At 41.3% G+C, this 23,123-nt stretch overlaps 1 protein-coding gene across 1 annotated transcript; it reads right to left on the bottom strand.

Annotated features, from left to right (window-relative positions):
* Window positions 1-106: 106 nt before the first annotated feature.
* On the bottom strand, window positions 107-22,387 carry ZRSR2 (zinc finger CCCH-type, RNA binding motif and serine/arginine rich 2). Its single transcript, XM_045855953.1, has 11 exons — window positions 21,716-22,387; window positions 21,272-21,351; window positions 19,198-19,285; window positions 16,131-16,239; window positions 15,835-15,921; window positions 12,532-12,570; window positions 11,808-11,926; window positions 6,659-6,872; window positions 3,852-3,907; window positions 2,988-3,097; window positions 107-924 (listed from the first exon to the last, which is right to left on the bottom strand). Exons 1-11 carry the CDS (start codon window positions 21,754-21,756, stop codon window positions 425-427), a joined length of 1,443 nt encoding a protein of 480 aa, XP_045711909.1. The 5' UTR covers window positions 21,757-22,387; the 3' UTR covers window positions 107-424.
* Between the last annotated feature and the right edge of the window lie 736 nt (window positions 22,388-23,123).

Consider the following 23,123-nt stretch of genomic DNA (forward strand, 5'->3'; position numbering starts at 1 on the left):
TTTCATTTATTTATTATTTTTTTTTTTTAGTGAGTGGAAGGGAGGGAGAACAAGAGGGAGAGGAATATTGATGTGAGAGAGAAACATCAATCAGTTGTCTCTAGCACGTCCCCAACTGGAACTGGGCCCACAACCCAGGCATGTGCCCTAATTGGGAATTGAACTGGCGATCTGTCGGTTTGCAGGACACCCAACTAACTGAGCCACCCCAGCCAGGGCTTAACCACTTATCTGTTAGGTTTAGAATTACAAGCAATATTCATGTTTATACATTTCAGCATATAAATTACCAAAGAATAAGTATTTTTAAGATTTGCAGATGACATAGGGTTTTCTGCCAGACTTGCTAACCCATTTAAATTCAGAGCCCTTATGCAGCAGCCGTAATAAATAAGATATGCAATCATTTCAAAACAAAATCAGTTTATTTGGATTTGGGACTATGAATAGTTCTGTCTCTGCTACCTGACCTCCTCCGGCCACGACTCCTGGACCTAGTGGGGCTGGGGCTCCGGCTCCGGGTCCGACTCCGGCTCCGGCGGCTCCTGCTCTGGCTGCCCCGGCCCCGGCTGCGGTCCCTTTTTCTTTCTCTACTTCGTGAACTGTGCCTTTCACGACTTTTTGCCGTGTGTTTGTGAGATTTCTTCTCCCTGTGGCTACTTCTCCTTTTCCTCTCAGCTTCCCCATTCCTTTTGTAGGAACGGGGTGGACTGGGGCTTCTCCTCCTCCTGGGCCTGCCATAGTACTCGTCATGGTGGCCCATCCTCTCTCTTCTCTCTGAGTTCTTGCCAAAGGAAGAGCCAGACCGATCTGGAGACAGGTAGATGTCCCTATTAGCTTCCCAAAATTCATTGTTGGGATTTCTGAACACGTGAAGAAAGTTGCAGTGTTTTCCTCTTGGGCACTGTTGTATTTCAAATAAACCTGCAAGGGCACAGTGAGGAGACAGCATTTATGGCTGGCATTTTATCCTTCCTAGAAAGTACATTTCTCATGTTGGAATGTGACAGAACTATTTTCTTCCGTGTATTATTTAAAAGGGGCTCACACAAATCGATGTCACAGTTTTGGTTCCCAGAATTTCAAATATATTCAAGTGCTCTAACAAATGACACTGTGAAAAGTAACAAATCAGAAGTCTGAATTAGCCAGGATATCCTGTTTGTCTGCTGGAGTACAGTGTGCAGGGCCACCGAACAAGCGGTGACCCCAGTTCTTTCTGGGGGCTCACCTTCCATTCACTGACAATGTAAATCCCGAATCAACACCTTAAGAAGAAGAAGATGGTAAACACTAGCTTAATGCTTTTAAATGTACCAAGTGCGGTTAATATGAAAGATTCGTGTCAAAAATGAAGTCTATTTGAACTCAGAGATCCTCTTGGGCTTTCAAACTTTCTTTGTAAAAGCAGTAAATTCTCCAAATGTGTAAAACAGTTAAAAGTGAAATACCTCCATATCACACATTATATACAAAAACAAAGTCAGAATGGATCATAGTCCTAAATGTAAGACACGAAACTATAAAATTGTAAAACAAACACACAAGTAAAATCTTCGTGACACTGGGCTAAGCAATGGGTTATTAGATATGACAGCAAAAGCACAAGGAAAAAACAGAAAAAATAGATAAATGGGATTTCAACAAAAAAACTTCTGTGCTTCAAAGGACACCATGAAAGTGAAATAACAACCCACATAATGGGAGAAAATATTGACGAATCATCTGTGATAAGGGACTTGTCTGTAGAATAAATCATGAACTCATGATACAACTCAATAATAAAAAGATATATAACCTAATTAAAAATGGACAAAGGGTCTGACTAGACATCTCTCCAAAGAAGGCACACAAATGGCCAATAACAAGGACGTGGAAAAATGCTCAACATCATTGTAACTAGGAAAAATAACCAAGCTGTTATTTTGAAGAAAGACAAGTGAAATAGCCTCCTGCTTTGGGGGAGTCAGTCACACTGAGAAGCACCTCACTGAAATCATACTGGAACTGCCAGGAACTGACAAAAGTAACTGCCTTTATAAAGAAAACAGTTCTACTTCTTTCAGTCCCCAAGCCTTTCAACTTCAGCTATAATTGTTCTTTTGGTTTTCCAAAGCAAGGGATTCCAAGATCTATCTTTTTTTCCTCTTGAATAAGTGGTTTTTAAGTGACAGCATCCATTAAGACCAGGTTGCCAAAGATTCAGACTTTCTAAATTATAGATTTTTAAATAAGACATGTTAAGCAGGCAAGTGTAAAGCAAAATAAAGGGTCAGAGACGTGCTCCCTTAAGGCATGGATAGCTCCGTGTGTTTGCTAACAAGCAGGTAGCTCAGCAATACAATTTGGCTGAGCCCATCCAATACAAATCAAACAAGAGCGAGGCTGTCCACATTGCCGGCTATTCAAAGAACTGACTCATTTCCTGATTCGGGGCCACTGTCGATGAGTCAGTCTGACTAAATGTACCCTCACCACATCCTACAGTTAGAATCAACCTATTGCACCAAAGCATGTATTTCAAGTAAGACAGGCAAGGTGATAGGTGATGTTTTAGGTGGCAAAGATGACCAAAGAGTCATTAGGGATAAAGATGGGGAAAACAACGTAACTCAAGTGAAGGGAGCAAACGAACAGCAAAAAAGCCCTGAAACCGTGGTAAGGGAAGGTGGCTCCCCATGGACACAACTTCCCAGGCTTCCTGAAGTGTCAGATACACAGCCCAGGACTGAGAATGAGAAGACCTAATTCAGCTCCAGCTCTGCCACCAATACACTGTGACCACAATCATCTCACGCATAAACAGGCCCCAAGGTCTGTCACAGATCTAAAATGTGATGTCCTTTATATAATGATATTGGTTCACCTGCTGCGTGCGGTCAAAGCTATGCTTCACCCCTTTAAAAGACTGTGTTTTTTTTTCCCCACTAAGAATGTCCTTTTATGTAAGTGTAGAACAACTAGGGGGAAATCGTCATGTATTTTACCACAAATTGCCATTTTCCACCGGGTCACCGGGCAGAATTCGCACTGAAGCTGTCGTCCTGCATACCATCGTCCATTGAACAGAGAAAGGGCTGCTTGGCATTCCTCTTCCCTGCAAACCACAGATTAAAGGACGCACTTTATAGTAACATGCTAATACACATATTAATCCTGTTGTTAATTAACCCTTTTATTAGTTGATTGTAGGATCACCAATCTCACTTTTTGTACTACTGAAAGAGTACTCGTTAGAACCTTCAAGCTCCTGAAGCTCACAATTGATCAAGGAACTCATTTTACTAACCCTCTGAGAGGTTCTGATGCCTGGAAATTGGCTCGAGTCAAAGCTTCTTAAATCAAAAGACTGGAGCATTAAAAATGCATAAGTATTTTCCATTGTCACAGCCCATTGTGTCTCAGCTAAGATTGCTGTTCTTATTACAAGACTTAATTTAACCCATTAGCCATAGCACAGCCCAGGCAAAAAGCAAAACAAGCAGAATGATACACTAACTGCACACTAAGATTACTTGGGGCTTCAATTCCCAACTTGTACTCTTGATTTATACTTTTCTGTTGTCTATTCTAAGTTATCCCTTTCAGTTTGTATTTTAATTATTAAAATTATCTGAGGTTAAAAAAATGACATTTATAAAAGATTCAAAACTATGTACTTATACAAAGAATGAAATCCAAATCTATTATTTTCAAATCCCTTGATATTTCTATATCGGCTCTTAATATTGACATTTTTTAAAATACCATGCATAGGAAAGTTATAAATGCAGTGGAAACAATTGCAGACCTCAACGTAATCACATCACTGCACTGTGACAAAATGTGACATTTAAGTTCAGAATACTTACGACTGGTACTGAACATACACATTGCCCCTCAGATGAGGTTCCAGGTTGCAGCTGACCTAAGGAGCAACGAAGAATTCCATCGTTACACAAAAACCAAAAACACTAGGGAAAAGAAGCCCTTCAATCACCAGATGCACTTTGTTCAGGCCGATACTACCAAAAGTAGTAACCAGTTGTCAACTGAAGAGTCCAAATTCGAGGCACTATGCCACTCTCACGTCTAGTTAAGGTACACGTCAGCACACAGCAGTAGTGCAGACCCCAATGATCGTATCTCTGTTCACCCAGGTCCTTTTCTTCCCCAGGGATATGAAATGTTCCACATATGCATAAGAGTACAGAGAACAGACACCAGCCCATCCACACACCACCCAGACTTAACACTACCCCCCTTCCTTTTTGACAGAAAAGGTTTCCATATATAAAACATTACAGACCCAGTTGAAGCTCTTCCATCTTACACTCCCTCCTCCATCAGGTACATGAGCACGGTATCCCAAGGTTGGGTGTATCCGTCACATGCCAAATATAAATACACACACCACACACACAAGGATCTACAGCCACCCCCACACACAGGTATAAAATAGACACAGACATAAAACACACACATGTCTACTATGTATATATGGGTATACACATTTTTATGTGTACATTTGCCAAGAAACATGCATATATATTGACAATGTATAGCATTGCTTTGTACATTTTCAAATTTTATATATAGAGTACTTATTCCACATTCTTTTTTCAAGACGTAATCCCATAAACTTAAGGACTCATTTTAACCACTGTATACTGGATATATCAAATGATCAAATTAACTTGTCTGCTCCTCCGCTAATGACACATATCCAAGGCGCTTCCAATTTTTCATCAGCAAACAGTGCGGCGGCCAGCACTCTGCAGCACGTGTCTGTGGGTGTGCAGACTTGTCCAGTGTGCGTGCCCACAAGCAGCGTGCGGATTTGGGCGCCTGCAACTCCTCTGGGTGCTGACGAACTCCTGCCCTCTGAAGTGGTTTTACTAACTCGCACATCCTTGCCCTTTCTTGATATTATGAGAATTTAAAATTTTTTTCCTTGATAGGTGTGAATAATCTCTCATTTCAATACGCACTGTTCCTATTACTAGCTAAGTTGAACATTTGATTATGGCCTTCAACAGTGATATGACTTGGTTTTTTGAAATGGTACAAAAAGGTCCTCCAATATTCATAGCATTGTTTAGCTTTTATTTTCAAAATAAATGTTTAATTTTACAAATTTGTTCCAGTGTATTTGTATTAGAGCATCCAAAAATAGGCCGAATCCATAAGGACCAACAAGTTTATACCTTGGGAGGCCACATCAGCCGTGCCAGGGACCTTAGAGATCACTTAAGCCAGTGGTTCCCGAGACCCTGTTATTAATTTTCCATGATGAATGTGAAGCTTTGGAAATTCTCCTAAACAAACAGCTTTCCATTTATAATTGCCAATGTGGTTAGCATGAGCTTGGCTGATGGAATTCTAAACAAAATAAAAAAGAATACACCGTGGTTAGGAGGTGGCCTGTTGCAGCCAGTGATGTGATTTCCTCTAATGGGTCTGAAGCTCTGAAAGTGGCTCCAGCACTAAGCTCGCGGAGCAGTATAATGTCGGGACCTTGCAAGGGAAACCACTGATGTTGTCCAATGTCTTCACGTTAGGGATGAGGAAAAGGTACAGAGAGGTCAGGTGACCTGTTCCAGAATGCATACACAACAGAAATAAAAGGCAAAGGGGAAAGAAATTTTTTGACGAATTTTAAAAACCTTGAAGTCGGTAGAAAGAATCATAACCTTGAATTTCATGAGTGTTGCTGGTTAGCAGTTGTTCTGCTCTTGGCTGTTCCAACTGTCATTTCCAATAAGCAGGAAAATAAACAACTCTATTCCTATCTTTTGCCAAAGCATGGGACATTTTCTCTGCCCTAACAAAATAATCATTCCGGACTGCATCTGATCAAATCACAAAGTAGGAGGCTTCACTGTGGGAGGGTTCAACTGCCGAGTCCCATGAGCAGAGGTTAGTGCATCTGACATTACTCTTGCCTTAAGGAATGTGTCAGAATGATTTTGTGCAATCTGAACGCTTTTCCATCCCATATGCTGAACCAAAATGTAACTCTGGGAATACTGTGTTCAGTATTAAAATTATCCAGTGAATAAAAACAACGTAAAAAAGGGAATCGAGATGCACATTCTAGGATAGCTGCAGAAGAAAGAACATGCACCTGGGGTGGCACCTTCACCATAATGCAACCATGTGACAACAAACTTGATAAGTGGAGTGGTTCACATCGTGTACACTGCAGCTCTAGGTGAGACCCACTACGGACAGTGGGAGGGAAGGAGGGAGGGGAGCAGGGAGGGAGACAGGAAGGGAGAGAGAGAGGGAGGGAGGGAGGAAAGAGGGAGGGAAGGAGAGAGGGCATTGTCCATCATAGGTGGCCTCTAACTAACTGGATGCTGGGATGGCTGTCTGTAGGGATCTTCTGCAGAGAATTCACTGGCAGGAAGAGGTAGACCACAAAGGTACCAAAGAGATCAAAGAGCCTTTCCCATCTAGTCCTTGGCACCCGGGAGCTCTCATGCTCGTACATGTAAGTAGTACCTCTGCCTAGAGAAGGAAGTTACATTCGCTGAGTGGCTGGGTGGCCGACACCAGGCCAGGCACTGTGCCGTCGCACATGCCCCCCCAGATGGACAGCCCTTGCTGCCCCATCCCGACAGGTACCTCAGTAGGGACCGAACCCATCCCCTTCGGGCACACTGTGCATGCTCACCTTGAACTGGATCACCTTCCCCACGTTCTTGAACTCGGGGAGCACGTCCTCGTAGAAGTCCAGGAACTGCTGGTAGGTCTCCTCTTCGCTGTACTCCAGGCCGGCGTCGGGGTCATAGTCATCCCTTCTGCACTGCTCCATTCCGAACGTTGTGAACATGCTTCTAACGAGGAGCGTGGGGCTCGACGTGGGGAAATTGTGTTTACGTGAACACCTGCACAGGGAGCACAAGTTTACATTCAGTAGCCCAATAGTTACGCATCACACGTAAAGACCTTGCTTTATATTTGGAGACAGAGACCTGGCTGGTGTGGCTCAGTGGACTGAGTGCTGGCCTGCGAACCAAAGGGTCCCAGTCAGGGCACATGCCTGGGATGCGGGCCAGGTCCCCAGCAGGGGGCACGAGAGAGGCGACCACACATCAATGCTTCCCCCTCTCCTTCCCTTCCCCTCTCTCTAAAAATAAATATTAAAACAAATAAATCTGGAGATAGAGACTCAAGTAACTTGACGGTTTCCACTTAACTGTTAATAAAACCCATTCGGACATGAAATTTCAACACTTAAGGAAACTGTTCTAAGACTGACCAATATATGTCATTAAAATGGGAAGTTGGAAATTATTTGTCAAGTTCATTTGCCATTCAGATACCTTATGAAGGACTTAGGAGGAAGGTGAAAATAACACAATCGTGCTTCTATATAGTCTTCAACTAACCTGATGCCTAGAGAATAGGGTAATCTAAGTTTCCAGCTAATAGAGTATTTCAATCTCATACATGTATAGCATTTCATAGTTTTCATGGCATTTTTACCTCTCTGATCCTTGCAACCTGTTAGGACAGTTGGGGCTGGGGCCAGTACTTGCCCCTGCTTTGCGAACAAGGCAGCAGAGGCCTAGAGAAGCACACTTACCCAACTCACACGGCTGGTAGGTAAGAGAGGATCCAAAAGACCTGAGCTAACCTACAGTCTCCTAAGGCCTGTTCATGATTACGGTGTGGTAAATGTAATTAATTCTTATTTCACTGAAGGCTAACCATTATGAAGAACAATTTTCGTAGTGTAAAATGGACCAAGCCATACCTGAGTAATTTTTTAAAAAACCTTTTGTATGAGTTTATTTTCTGATTTACTCCTTCTCCTAAAAGAAAATGAGGTGGGGGAATGGAGTTCAAGATTCCAAATCATCAAAATTTTCCTGATTAGGCTTCTAGTTTAAAAATTGATAAAGAAAAACATTTTAGAAACAAAAATCCCCAGAACTTAGGAAGAAAAAAAAAACGTTGAAGAACTAGGCATGTGTTGGAGAAAATAATGGCCCTGAAATGATGAGATGGTTACCTCCTCCTCACTTTTCACGTCTGTAATATATATCCACACACCCAGTGAGATAACTGCACACAGAACGCCCTGCACTCACTGTGCCCAGCTCGGAAATGTGCCATCAGTGTTCACTAATGTGAAATTGTCTTTTTTCCAAAGGACCTCCTACATTACTCCGTTAGGGACCTTTTGATGAGATCCACCTTCCCAAGTAGAGCTGCTGACAGTGCAGAGCGGGGATTCAACCTGGCTGGCAGTGTTCGCAGTGAATCAGAATTTTACAAGTACGAAGCACAGGCGGAATTAAAGAAGAAACCAAGTGAACAAGGTTAACATTCTGCTCACGGGCTTATTACATCTGAATGAACTTGACTGTAGTTCCCAGGGCGTTAGAAGAGTGTTTGTAAGTTCTGAAACAGAGCCAAAGTCCCCGTCTAGGGCAAAACCCCCCCGCCTGGAGAGAGGCCATACGGTGTGAGTGTATTCAGGGCCAGCCCTGTAGCTCCTACTGAGAAGCCCGCTGAGACAAGAGAGAGTTGAGAAGGCGGCCTAATGCTGTGGTACCAAGCCCGTGTGATTCTGAGAATCACGCAGGGAAAACTGAGATTTCTCAGTTCCTGCCCCAGACTGTCTGTTCAGACCTCAAAGAATGGGGGGCCCATGTTTTCAAAGTAACTCCCCACCTGGTCCTGAAGGTCAGCCATGTTTGAGAACTCCTTGTTTAGGAGATGCTATTTACCTATGATCACCCAGATATTCAAATCAAGTAAGACTGCCACAAAATCACCTACTTAAACATCACCCTACCACCCCAAGGACAGCCAATAAATGGTGTGGGGCTCCAAACGCCCCCTCAGGTAAAGCTAACTGACTGCACTTCTTTTTCTATTTTTTGAGGGAACACATCAGGTTCCCCACCCTTGTCCTCAGATAGATAGTGCAGTTAGGGTCAATCACTTATTAAAGGTCTTCTGTAAGAAATTCTCATGAAAATTACATTTGAAAGTTAACAAAACATTTATCAAAGTTATTGTTCACCTTCCTACTCAGTGTCTTTATAGAGTTATTTCATGGGAGAAACATTTAGAATCCGATACCGGGAAAATCTCTGGCTTTCCAGAGATACCGCTCCTTCTTCCTTTTCGGTAAGAACTGTACAGCTCGTCATCTGCCTGCGATGTATTCAAATCCAGGGCCAAATGTACTGCACATTCACAACCCACTTTCCCCTCCTTTCCTTGATTTTGATTTGTTTTACTTTAATAAACTTACTGCAGGAGACTGTGAGTTTTCTTTAAATTGCTTCTGGAAATATGTAAGGTATACATGACTACTCCCAATAAATAAGTTTTACCTTTCATCAGAAAGTATATTCTTTGAAGAGAAAAAAATATCAACTCCCCTCAAAGCTGTGACTCCAAAAAAATATCAACTTCAGAAAGGTTCTAGAACTGAACTCTACTACTGGCAAAAACAAAACCCACCAAAGAAATGCTTAAGCCAGGGACATGTTCGTCTAATGACGTGGCAGGCCGCAACAGAACAGTTCCGTGAGCTGGAGCAGGTCCCCTGCAGCTCCCCGTAAAAGGGGCACAGTGTTTTTGTCTGAAGGGACGGTGCTAGATTTTGTAGCTGCTACTTTCATTGAATTTGATTTCACAACCCAACACAATGAAAATATCCAAATCACTCCTATTCTTTTTTGATAGTTGTGATGGTGATTTTGTACAGGCTTATCAACATATTTAGGAATGTTCACAAACTAATCTGACCACTATCAGTATTTCCTTGAAACAACTCTCAGGGGTGACTTTTGAGAGCCTGACAGGCCATTCCCTTTTCTGCAAATCAGCACTATCTAGTAATTTCCTGAAACCATTTAGGATATCTCCCTTTCCGTCTTATGCCCAACAGAAGGAGAATCCAGAATCAGATGACAACAAGTCTTAAAATTGAAGAAACATTAGACATTATATCATCAATGCGGAACCCCGCAAACGCAATCTGGTTCAACCACCCATACAAATGTGAACTCAGATTGAGTCTCTATTGTCTTTCAAAGGTAATTTCACTGTACATTTTTTCCTTGGTGGGGGAGTGTTTTACATCAGTTGTTACTATTTCTCAATGAAAATGACCATACATTTGGAAAACACCTATAAAAGTACAAAGGGAAATAAAGTTTCATTAGTTCCCAGTTCCTTAAGAGGAAGCTTTCACTATTGACCAGATCCTGTAAATGGTTTCACAGACCTTCTGGGAATATATAATCCTACTGTAAAATATAAAAGGGGTCCTGGCTGGTGTGGCTCAGTGGATTGAGTGCCAGCCTGCGAACCAAAGTCAGGACACATGCCTGGGATGCGGCCGGGTCCCCAGTAGGGGGCACTCGAGAGGCAACCACACACTGATGTAAAATATAAAAGCAGTTACACACCCTATACTGGGGACTCTCAATCCTGCGACACATTAGAAATACCTGAGGGCATTTCAACTAAGGCTGCCCAAGTCTTAGAGACTCTGATTTACTCAATTTGAGGTAGGACATAATTTTTCTAAAGCTTTCTAGATTATTCTAATGCACATCCAGGGTTGAGGACCACTGTTCTTAAAAAATATAAAATAGTATTAAGGTTTAAATTTAAAAAGAAGAAAAAGAGAAGGTTCATATTTTCAAAGAAGAAAATGAACTTACAGCATGGGTAATTGTATGAATAAGATAAACACGAGAGACAACAGTTTTTCTGAATGCGTATTCAATTGCCTATTCATATCTCTTTTTGGAATTAAAAGGACACTAAGATGTGATTAGATCTTTTCTTTTGCAGAATGCGTACTAATAATTAGGTTTTGCCTCGGATGGATTCATTCACCATTATGAATTATTTACCTAATTTGAGTTATTCATTCACAAACAGGCCAAATTATAAAAATCACCATTGCCTGGCACATAGTTGGTACAAATAAATATTTGCTAAATGAATGAAGACCTCAACACTTAGTTCTCCACATGAATGTCTTGTGGAAACACTGATGCAACAGAAGCCGGGAATGAGAGTGTCTCAGAGAGTAAGGGCAATGAAAACAAAAAGCACTGAGAGTGCTTGCCATCTGCAGGACACTGTTCTACCTGCTTCCCCTGCACTCACTCATTTCTGCCACACAACCCCCTTATAAGGGGGTACTATTTTTAATCCTCATTTTGAAGATGAGGGAACAAAGGCCCAGAGAGCTTAAGTAACTTTTCAAAAGTGACAGCCACTAAAGCCAGTTTTTGCACCTGGCATCTGTTCCTGAGTTGGAGCCGACCTAGAATAAATCAGCATAATTTTCTTCCCCTCACTTGGATCCTGTCTTTCACAGCTACCCCTTTAGGCATGCCAATTTTTTAAAGCCCCTTTTGTGCACAGTGTTTGCCATTCAAAAAATAAAGCCAGGCCGCCCCAGTCCCTTGAAATAGTCGATTTCCTTATCCAAGTCGTCTCGCGTGAACTAATGCAAGCACGGGGAGAAAACAAAAAGCAAGAGGTCTTCATAAAGCTTGGAAAGAATGCAAAGGAAGCCCTCCCTCTCCCTGAAACTGGCTGTGGGCGAGCGGTGCATGGGGAGCAGAGGACGGAAAGATGGGGATGTGGAGAAGCAGCAAGAACACAGCAGACGCCTGACTCTGAACACCTCAAATTCAAGTCCGAGTCACCCCCAAATACAGAACTCAAACGCCTCAACATTTTGATGCACTTAATTCTGCCATGATAAAGCAAATTAGTTAACACCTCAACATTTTGATGCACTTAATTCGGCCATGATAAAGCAAATTAGTTACCTGTCTCCAAACCTGCAAGCTCCCGTTTTACTGTAGAATGGACAGTTAGCTCGGTCTTTCTCCATTATTCTTAACTCTGTGGGTGGTTCTGGGTTTTGCCATGTGGCAGCATTTTCCAACTGTTGAAAATAACCATGACTTTACTGGTGGTGTAAAAATCCACGAAGAATTAAATGTTTAAAATGTATTCCAATATTTTGGTCAAAAAGGAAGACTTAAAAATAAAAATTCTTTTAACGACATACACACTTAAGTTGTAACATGCAATTGAGACTTTACAAACAATGGTGCTGAGACTCTTGGCTCCCAGTCATTGCCCATCATCAGGCGTCACTATGGCTACCAGGAGCAGTCACGAAGGTTTCCCTTCGTCCATCCACTCGGAAAACGGTTGAAAGACTTGTAGAGAAGCACCACTGAGAGAAATCAAGGTTACTCTGAAGCAGGTTAGACAGATCACCGTGGGCGAAGAGTCTGCTATTGCTCATCTGTATATTAAGGACTAGAACCAAGTACAGCCCACAGTGGTAATTCGATACCATTTGCTTTTGTTCATCGATAAGTTTTGTGGCTCTTGTCACATAAACCAAAGAGCCGCAAAAGCGATCCCAGGTATTTCAGACATGATCTAAACAGTCGACTGAGAAATTAACATCGCTGGAAGTATTGTTTTTAAAGAAATGCTCATCAGTCTCAAATTCTTAATGAAAGGTTATGGAAATACCTCATTCTCAGCCCGCTCCAGCATCTTCTGTACAGCCTCCTACAAATGGTGCAAACACAGGACTTATGAAAACCTGGAAGTCAGTTAAGTCACATCTGGTTCCTCTGGTTAAGAATCTCGTGTGTAACAATTTTTAACAACCCACACATACAAAAAGCTTCAGCTTCTAATTTGCTTTCTAAAACACGTATGTTCTGAAAAGATTTCAAAGGATATACATTTCAGTTTTTATTCTAATAGGGCATCTAATGGCTCAGAATGTAAAAATACTGAAAATATCATCTTATAATAGTACCAATCATATTTAGTATGCTTGAGCATATATATCATGTTCTAGTTTTTGAGGTGAGGTATTATGAATATTATAAAACACAATGCTAGCCGTGCTCTCAGTGGATTGGGCACTGTCCCATAAAGCAAAAAGTTGCCGGTTTGATTCCCGGTCAGGGCACGTGCCTGAGTTGAGGGCCAGGGCCCTGGTTGGGGGTGTACAAGGGGCAACCAATCAATGTTTCTCTTGCACATCAATATTTCTCTCCCTCTCTTTCTCCCTCCCTTCCTGTCTCTCAGAAAATAAATAAAATCTTTAAAAAATAAATAAAACATAATGTTAGTGGAACACCATAAAAATTTAAGATGCTAAAATATCATATGAGCAGTAGTAATGAGGATCATGGAAAACCTCAAACCTTTCAATAAGGCAAAGGAAGTCCTGCCATCAGCCAGTAGATTTGGTCTCACGGGCATTTAAACAAGTTTTGAAATTATAGTCAAAAGACTTCTCTTCCCTAGCCCCTTAAAGTATTACATAAAAGACTCATCTGTCTAGCTGCTTACCTCATAACTCTCCCTGGTCATGTAAGGGTCCTCAGTAACTTAAATGCTCAAATGAAAACTCTACTTCTTCCCTACTTCTCACCCCTCTGAATGCCCCATTTCAGTTCAATCTAAAAACCTATGAGTACATGACTTGAACTCCCCTCTCTTTCTCTCCCCTGCCTGTACATTCAGTTTACCAGCTAGACTCCGGTTAACTCTGCCTCAATACACCCCAAATCCGTGTACTTCTCTATACTAAGCACTGCTCTCATCCAAACCACCGCCATGTCCTACCTGGAAGAGCTGCCTTCTGAATGGTCACCTATTTCCTTTCTTGCCTCCTTCATCATTACTCCCCACGCCCCACGCAATCCCCCTTCTTCATATAAAAGTCAGAATTATCTGTTAAAGGTAAAGATATAAGTTACATGAAGTCGAACCCTGCTTAAAAACCCTTCGATAGCTTCCCATTACATTTAACATATAGAATCCACATTCCTCCTTCCAATCCAGGAAGCCTTACATGATCTGGCCGTGCCGGCCCTCCTGACATCCTCCCCTGCCACTCTCTTCTTTGGTCTCTAGGATTAAGGCACTATGACCTTCTTCCAGGCCAATGGTCAGGCCTCTTCCCTCTGTCTAGATCCCTTTTTCTCCGAGATCTCTGCACTCAGGGGTCAGCTCACATATCAGCTCCTCGGAGAAGTCTTCCTTGACCAGGCAATCTAAAGAAGTACTTCCGTACCCCAGTCACTCTGTCACATGACTCTCTGCTTTATTTCTTTACAGCACTTAATATGGTCTTGTAGCACTTAAATGAGATTTGTTCGCTTACTTATCATCTGGCTCTCCCCTGTAGAAAACTAACTCAATAAGAGCAGAGACTGTATTTTTTGATGATTTATCTCCACTCACTAGAGAATCATCTAGCACGCAGAGGAAAACAGATTGGATATCCCTTTATACATGCTTAGAATCTACTTCATTTTATCCGCTTCTCCTTAATGTCTCATCAGACTTCCTTTGAAACAAAAGCCTTAGCTTTTTTGAAAAGAAGCCTTAGCTTTTTTAAAAAAAAAGATTTTATTTATTTATTTTTAGATAGCAGAAGGGAGGGAGAAAGAGAGGGAGAGAAACATCAATGTGTGGTTACCTCTCATGTGTTCCCCACTGGGGACCTGGCCCACAACCCAGGCATGTGCCCTGACTGGGAATCAAACCAGTGACCCTTTGGTTTGCAGGCCAGCGCTCAATCCACTGAGCCACGTCAGTTAGGGCAGAAGCCTTAGCTTTTATCTAATGCCAGAAAGACCTCAATTGAAGAACATTCTATTGCTAAAATGGGAATTAGTTACTCTCTATTAAAAAATGACAAGCTCCAAACAACTGTCATGCCCCTACAAACTAGCGTAGTCTTGCCTTGTATGGAAGGCAGTGCTCCAATAACAGTGTCTAAAAACTTGCACTAGCATTAACTGGTAGTCTAAGACACAAAAAACAAATATCATAGAGGCTGCATCTACCCCGTCATGACCAAAAGGTAAATAAATGCATTTTCCCCATGATAAAATGATTAGCTACCAAATTTCATGCTATTCAAACTCAGCAATATAAAGAAAAGATACATCCTGACAAATGAGTCAAGGAGAGATGGGCTGTGATATCTCTGAAATAAATACACTGTTAAGGAACAGCAACAAAATATACCAAATCAATCTTTAAAAAGAATCCTGAAGATACAGGAGATATGTACATACAACCTTACAGATTTTTAAAAATGAGCAACTATGTGTTAGCTACAATTGTGTTATAGCCCAGGTTGGAAAGGAAGTCAAGATTTAATAACTCAAAACTTTCCTAATTCCTCAATATGAGAGTTCCTGATTTGTTCCAATGAACTAATTCTTGCTGACATGCCATAAGGAGTTAACTTTCATAAATTGAATAAATGTCAAAACTATATAAAATATTATTCTCTAAGTCAACCCATAGACAACAGAACCTCAGAAAAACACCATTTGCTCTAGAGTGGTACACAGTGTAAAGCAGCAGCCAGCTGTCTGTGTTTGTAAATAAAACAATAAAGTTTTATTGGAACACAGCCACAACCATTCATTTACAGATAATCTATCACACTGGCAGAGCTGAGTGTTTGTGACAGAGGCCGTACAGACCATAAAGCCCAAAATGTTGATGCTCTGGCCCTTTACAGAAACAGTTTGCCAATCCTTGGTATAAAGGGTAAGATGAGTAAAGCTGAAGAAAAGCCTTAATTTAAGGTCTACCACTGCACAGGTGAAAACAAGAGCACCAAAAGGAAACTCTAGTGCACACTTTACCAAAAACTTGACTTTCTAGATTTAAAAAACAAACAAACAGCCCAAGCCCTGCCATGCCTACAGCTTATTCTTCAGTCCCATTACTCGCCACGTCTGCTCACTAAGAGGATACGCAGTGCGTTTATCCTCCTGTGACGGGAATCACCTCTCTTTCTCTCTTCTCCTGCAGCTTCTGCGCCTCCTCTTCTTTCTCTCTTCTCTGCTGTTCCTCCCATTCTTCCTTTAACTTTCTCTTCACGGGGCGGGAGGGAGGGGAGGAAGGAAAAGCAAGATTTTTTCAGGCTAGTGTTTTAAAACATTTAACATACAGGATAAATACATGAAAAACTTTAACAGCACGGGTCAAATGGATGATACCCATTTTTTCAAGTTCAAGATACGTAACTCTGAATGAGTTTTGGTGAACTAGTCAGTCACCTGGTTGTCTGATTAATACTGTACCTCCTGTTCTTCCTGCCGTTTTCTAGCCGCCTCTTCCTTTTCCTTCTTTACTCTGAATTCTTCTTGTGCCCTCTGCTCCCGCAGCAACCACTCCTCATGTAACTTTTGCCTATCAATGTGATAATGTATTCACAGAGAAGAAACGGGCATTAATCTACAAATACACACATACACACAATAGTAAAAATGACATGTCTGGGAATGATTCAACTGTCATGAAAGACACATTCTAGAAAGTAGTTAAGTGGGAGCAAGAGGGTCAAAAGACATGAGTAATGATCTTAGAAGAGCATTACATTCCAGCAACTATGTTCCTAAAGGGTAACGGCTGAAAATCACTACTTCTACATTTCGTGTCTGTGACATCTTTTACACACAGCAATGACACGATAATTTTCCCCGTAGGTTGACCATAGTGATGTTTAGGTGCCAATAAAGTGAGTAATGAGTTTTGAAGCCACATCAGCTTTTCGCATTCAGAAATGATTACCCTTCCTATGTTTTAAAAGTGTCCATTACAAGACTGCAGCACTAGGAAAACCTGGCATCTTCTGCCATAAACCTTTGGACTACTATGTATACACTTAAGAGACTCCTGTGGTTTGCCTCAAGCACTGAAACTGCTGAAAGAAAAATAAAACCACATCATGATCTTGTCTTCCAACTAAAGAAAGCTACAGGTTTTAAGATAACAAGGAGTTATAACAATGCATCAGCAGGTGCCTAGTTTATTTTTTAAAATGACCAATTATAGAGTAATGTTATCTTAAAATGGTGTCTTGCACCTCTAGTATCACAAGTTTCTAATTTAAAGATGGGTTACATTTCAAAAGTTTACAGCCAATACATGTTTAGAACCTAGACTGCATTTTCTCACTGAACCTGGAAACAGAAATGATGTATAAGAAATTGTTCTGTATCTCTTTAACGACACTAGGGGTCAAATAAAGTTTCATGTCAAGCATGAGGACCTAACCACAATTTCAAACACTCTACAGGGAAAACATATTCCATTTCCAACTGCAGATTCTAGGAACACGTCTTTTAGCCATGGCAGAGAGTGGCATATTGCAAATATCAAAAGTCATACATGAATTTCTGACTAGCAGAGAGTCGGTGGCCCCAACCCTGACATTGTTCAAGGGTCAACTGTGTACCTATAATCTATACAAATCTATAATAAGAACCAGAGTTATCACAGCACCTCCTATCTGCTAACAGTATGTTAAGCACTATGTACTTACCATCTCATCCAACTGCCCTGAATCTATGAGGTAGGTACTATGGTTGACTTATTTCCATATTTACGGCAAGAAAATTGAAGCTTAGAGAGATTAAGCAACTTGAACGCAGCTAGTAAGTAGCAGGGCTGGCACTGGAATCCACTCCCATGTTCCCAATCACTATTACATTTTTTTCTTTTTGGCATTTTGATCATTTCACCTACTTATGTGTTTAGATAGGTAAATTAATTATAAGAAGCAACATTTCCAGTGAACATACTGAATAGCTAGAAAGTGTCTATAAAGTTTTTTCTCCTTTTAAAAATTTTTTAGATTTTATTGTGGCAAAATATACATACCACAAAATTTATCATTGTAACCATTTTTAAGTGTACAAGTGAGTAGCATTAAGCACATTCCCATCACTGTGCTTAGTTAAAAATAAAAATACTCAGAGAAAAAACAGAATATTTTGTTATCTTGGGATGGGGGAGACCTTTATAAGTCAGATACTAAGGCCAGATACCATGATGAAAATTGACAACATTAAAGTCAAATTATGGTACTTATTGCTGTAAGCCAAGTTAGGAGTGAGGACAAATGAGAAAAAATACACATCACACATATGACAGATAAAGAATTAATATCCCTAATCAAGTAATAATATTGCTACGACAAACTTAGAAAATATCTCAAGAGAATGATGCAAGACTGAAGCAATCTACAAATAGGTTAAGAAAATATACAGAGAGATATTCAACTGTGCTAATTAAGAAAGAAATGTACATTTGAAACTTGTGACTATAGGAGTTTATAAAATTGATAACACCTAGTGTGAGTGAAGGTATAGGAAAATGGGCACCTTGATTCACTAGTGGAAGGGCTGCAGACTGCAGACTGGGATGCCCTTCCTACCTGCCCATCTACACTGTATGTGTAGTTATCCTTTGATCCCGACCATTTCATTTCCAGGCATTTTCCTAAGGAAATAACAGGACAATTACCAAGGACAGATAATCATGGATGGTCAGTGCGACTTTGTATGTGATAGTAAAAAACCTGAATGTGAATCAATTAGTAACATTGTGTTACTTAATAGTAAATATCCTACATGTCCATTGGTAGACTATAAATTATGAATAAAGAATTATGCTATATCTATACAATGGATGCTATGTTGCCATTGAAATGCTTGAATTAAATCTGCATCAACACTCAAAGAAATGGCCTACATACTTAGCAAAAAAGCAATTCATAGAAAGATATGTATAATATCATCCTATTATATTAATATAGAAATATAGTACATCTACACTTTCTGACATTCTTAATGGTGACTATCTGAGTATGTTTAATTCATGAAAGCTCTTTCACTTTTTACACTTCTTAATTATTTGGATTTTTAAAAAAGATTTTATTTATTTATTTTTAGAGAAGGGAAGAAAGAGAGGGAGACAAACATCGATGTGTGGTTGCCTCTCACATGCTCCCTGCTGGGGACCTGGCCTGCAACCCAGGCATGTGCCCTTGACTGGGAATCGAACCGATGACCCTTTAGTTTGCAGGTCGGTACGCAATCCACTGAGCCATACCAGCCAGGGCTATTTTGATTTTTTTCATAAACACTTACAAATTAGTAAAATCAGTGAAAAATATTTCCATTAAAAACAAAAGACAACATCTAGTTTTAGCCTGTCAGCTAGAGATTGAAGTAGCTTATCCAGGGTATTTTATAAGACCTATGTGGAACAAGGTCTTATATAGAAGACCCATACTTATTAGTAGAGACATAATACTCAAATCAAATAACTGGCTTCACGAGAAGGGTTTCAGTCAGTGCTGACCTCTGTATCTCCAACAGTTTCTCTTCTTCTTGTTGTTGTTGTTCAATAATAGCTTCCTTCTCTTCTTCCTCCTTCTTCTGTGAGAGACCTGAGGGAGTTTAAATGATTTATTAAATGGAGTATTACAAAACCTTAGTCAATAATTCAGGAAAATATCTAGGTACACTTAGGGTATGATCCTGTTTTTAATACTTTCTAATAAGGCTCCAACTGCCCAAATTTGGAACACTGTGAGCATCAAAAATGACAATATTGGTAGCTGATGACACATATAACTAGATACAGAATCCCGCCAGTTTTGCAACTTGCTGACAAGGCAGCTCATTTCAGGTTATTTTAAGTAGAACTGGGTGCTAAAGAGGCTACCTGTAATTGAGAGGCTGAGATTCCAGAAGTTTCTACCAATTATTTGTCAATTTATTCTTATAGAAACTCTTTAGCATATCTTATATTACACCCTTCGGGGTAATGTTTACTCGCCCAATATATGCTGCAATGAACAGCAGTGTTTGGTAGGCTACAGTATTCATGAATAACAGTTTAGCAAAGAATTGTGAAGATGGAGTGGACAAAAGTAGGAGCAGTAGTCCAGAGACAAGTACTTAAATCTTAGATCTGCAATCAGCCATATAATTCTGAACAAACCTGTGACTTGCATCCTTCAACTGACTAAACTTCATGACCAAAGGACATGATACATCTGCCTCTCCACAAAGGTTCATTCCGAACACACTTTGTAAAGTCAAAGGGAAAAAAAAAAATCAATGCAATACAAACAACAGTTACGGGATTTAAAATGGAAAGAAAAAAGTATGAGCTTTTAAAAAAGGCATCAGAAGAAAACAGGTTAATGAACAAAGGTAGCTGAGAACTTGAAGAGGGTGAGGGGATCACTAAGAGAATCATTAACTCCAACCTACCCTGTTTTTCCTTTTATCCCTGATGATGTATCCTGCCTCTACTGGACCAGTTTTGAATGAATAAAGAAAAAGGAGATGCTAATAAAGGCTGCAGTTAAACACACTGCTCTTTCCATTCTAAATACTGTAAGCACTGCCACTAAAATAATTACTAAGCAACTCCATTGGTAAATAAAACCTTTATGGCTATGTTTCTCAAGGCCTGAGAATCCCGGTTACTTGAGGCCATGGTCTGTGGTCTTCAAGAATTGTCAGGAAAACTGGGTAAGGGTTTTCTGGATAATGGGGATGGCAATCACTATAGCCCAGCACTCCAGGGTGATTTCAGTGCTTCTGCCCACATTTATAACTACAATATAATTTTATAGCTTAGTTAGTACTACGAATTTCATTTTATTCAACATGCAGGCTTAATATATAAATATTAGATTGTGCCATGTGAAGGACAAGTGATCCCACGGCCAGTATAGATGAATGTTCCAAAGCATTTGAACAGAAAATTTAAAAAGTCATAAATAACCCCAGGGCAATGGTAGTAGTGGCAGCTTTTCAAACTCCAAACGGTACCATATTCATGTTGTGAGCATCTGTCTCCCCTCATTTGTAACACTGAGTTATTGCAGGTTTGACTTTTACTGGATATGTAATTTCACTTACTTTTGTAATTTGTAAATACATTGTTTCAGAGTTAAAAGTTTCATAGCTAGTTTTATGCTTATATATTTCAATAGTATCTTACTAATAACTTGAGTCTACAAAGGGTTTCATATTACTCAAGTTCGGAGAAACTTGCAAAATAGCTCAAATCCTCAACTCCGGCTGGTTTTGCAAAGAAAAGTGTCCACCGAATACTTACTATGTGCAAGGGCTCTACTAGCTGCTGTAATTCATGATGCCTGCACCTGCAATATTAGATACTTTATAAATAGTTACATATAACCAGTGGGTGATGATTCACGATGCCTTTTTTCCCCCTCTTTAGTATTGTAACATTGTTCCCGACATGTGTCTAGCATCACTTTACTTCGGAAACAGTAGCCACTGCCATTCTTTATCAGATACAGCACTTGGCATACTTCTGACACTGGGCCAAGCCAGGATGGTCGTGCGGAGGGCAACTTCATACACAGAAAACAGGACAAGGACTCGGTTACCTGAGTCTCTCAATCGGGCAAGTTCCTGACGTCGTTTCTTTCGTTTCTCCTTCTTCAGGGCGGCCCTGTATTTTTTGTGGCTGGAGAAAGGAGACAAGCACACTCCGGCGTAAGTGACTGCACCTGCAGCGCTGCGCTCGGCTGCTCGGGCAGGACATCTTGCTTTCGCGTTTTGATGACAAAACACGCATTCACCATCCCTCGCCCTGCCAAGCCCCAACGGCAGGTCTTCTCCACCCGGACACCTGTTCCCCTCCTTGACTCCCCGAGCCCATGGACGTTCAGGATAGTTCGCGCCTTGCCCCGGGAGGGGATGGAGCTGCCGCGCTGGCTCGCCTGGGTTGCCTAGCTCCCTTTTCCTTCCCGCCTTCACAGCCTCCATATCCAGGAGCAACCTGCTCAATCCCCTCTTCTGGCCTGCCCATCTCCCTCACCTCAATTTACCTGGGTTTCTCCGGAAGTATCAACGCTTCGGGCGCCGCCATCTTGCCAGCGCCACCACGCCCACAAGGGCTGCCGGAAAAGGCGGGGTTAAGAGAGAGAGATTGACAGAGAGAGTGACAGAGAGAGGCTGGAGATAGAGAGCCAGCCAGCGAGCATGCGGCCGCGCGCAGGCGCAGGTCCGCGCGTTCTCTCCAAGGGGCGAGGGAGAGTAAGTACTTCTCCCTAGGCAGACCCAAGACGCAAAGCCAGAGATTCCCGTGAGTGACTCGTCTTCTGAAATCCTGTACAGATAAATGTCTCCTTCTCAAAAATGTCTACCCCTCCCTGGAAGTATTTCTTCCCTCCTAGCGCTTCCCCAGTACCTTAACCCTACCTCTCCCTACACCCCAGTGAAACGTCTGGTAGCCTGGAGGTTAAAGTCACACTCCTCCCTCTTCCTCCTCACCCATTAATGACACCTCACTCCACCTATAGCAGCTTGCCTTGCTCCCGAGTCCTACTTCCCCCGGCTCTGCCTCCTGCCACGACTCCACCTATCAGCGCCTCAAAGCCCCAGACTCACCCCCTTCCATTCACACCTACCTACGGCTCTACGGATGAACTTAACTCCTTGGCCTGGCTTTGTTACTCTCTGCTCCAAATCAAAATTACTGAGCTACCCAATTACTAAACTGCCACTGCTTCCCCTAGTGCCTCCTTGGAATCATTCAACAGGAGCCCAAACTCTGCCTGAAGCCTGGCCTTACACCCTCTTACAGAGCCACTTGGAGTAACACATCTGCAAATTGATCTTGTTCAGCTCAGTGCATCAGTGACTAGAGACTTACTTAGGCTTTGGACTTGGATGGACTAGGAAACTCAAGCCTTGGCTCTCTGATCGAGTAAATTCCTTAATGTCTAGTCCCCAGTTTTCTCATCTGTAAAAATCAAGACAGTAATAATACCTCCAAAGGTATGCTGCATGTTGGCAAAGTGCCTGGCAATAGCTACTGTCCCTGACACATTCGTTGTTATATCATCATCGTGAAAACTTCCTGACCCCCTCAAGAGTGAGTTAGGTATTCACCCTACCTGAGCTCCCAGCATAGGTATTTCACCTTTCATAACACTTATCACATTATATTGCACTTTGTTGCTTTCAAAAGTCTGCTTCTTGCACTATATCTTAAACTCCCTGAAGGTAGAGACTTCAAAGTTATGTTCCCATACTAGAGAATGCTCTGAGTGGCACAGAATGTAGGCTGTGCAAATCACCAATTTTGCTATTTCCTGTGACCAGGACTTAGGCTGAGAATCACTGCCACTCTGAAAACATCTGTAACACTTCTTATAAATTGCACCAAACTTTCAGGTAATAACAATAAGAAAGAATGTCTTCTAGGAAGGTACTCCTAATTTAAAAAGCCAA

This window comes from Phyllostomus hastatus, unplaced genomic scaffold, assembly GCF_019186645.2.
Source record: "Phyllostomus hastatus isolate PE091 unplaced genomic scaffold, TTU_PhHast_1.1 phas_scaffold_12, whole genome shotgun sequence".
NCBI lineage: Eukaryota > Metazoa > Chordata > Mammalia > Chiroptera > Phyllostomidae > Phyllostomus > Phyllostomus hastatus.

Excerpts from the sequence above, each read along its gene's own strand:
- ZRSR2 (XM_045855953.1), bottom strand. The coding sequence starts at position 21,756 with ATGGCGGCGCCCGAAGCGTTGATACTTCCGGAGAAACCCAG. Across the intron at positions 11,927-12,531 it reads TGGAGCGGGCTGAGAATGAG|TTGGAAAATGCTGCCACATG; the intron begins GTATTTCCATAA and ends TATTTTCAACAG. Across the intron at positions 925-2,987 it reads GTGGAAAATGGCAATTTGTG|GTTTATTTGAAATACAACAG; the intron begins GTAAAATACATG and ends GTGCCCTTGCAG.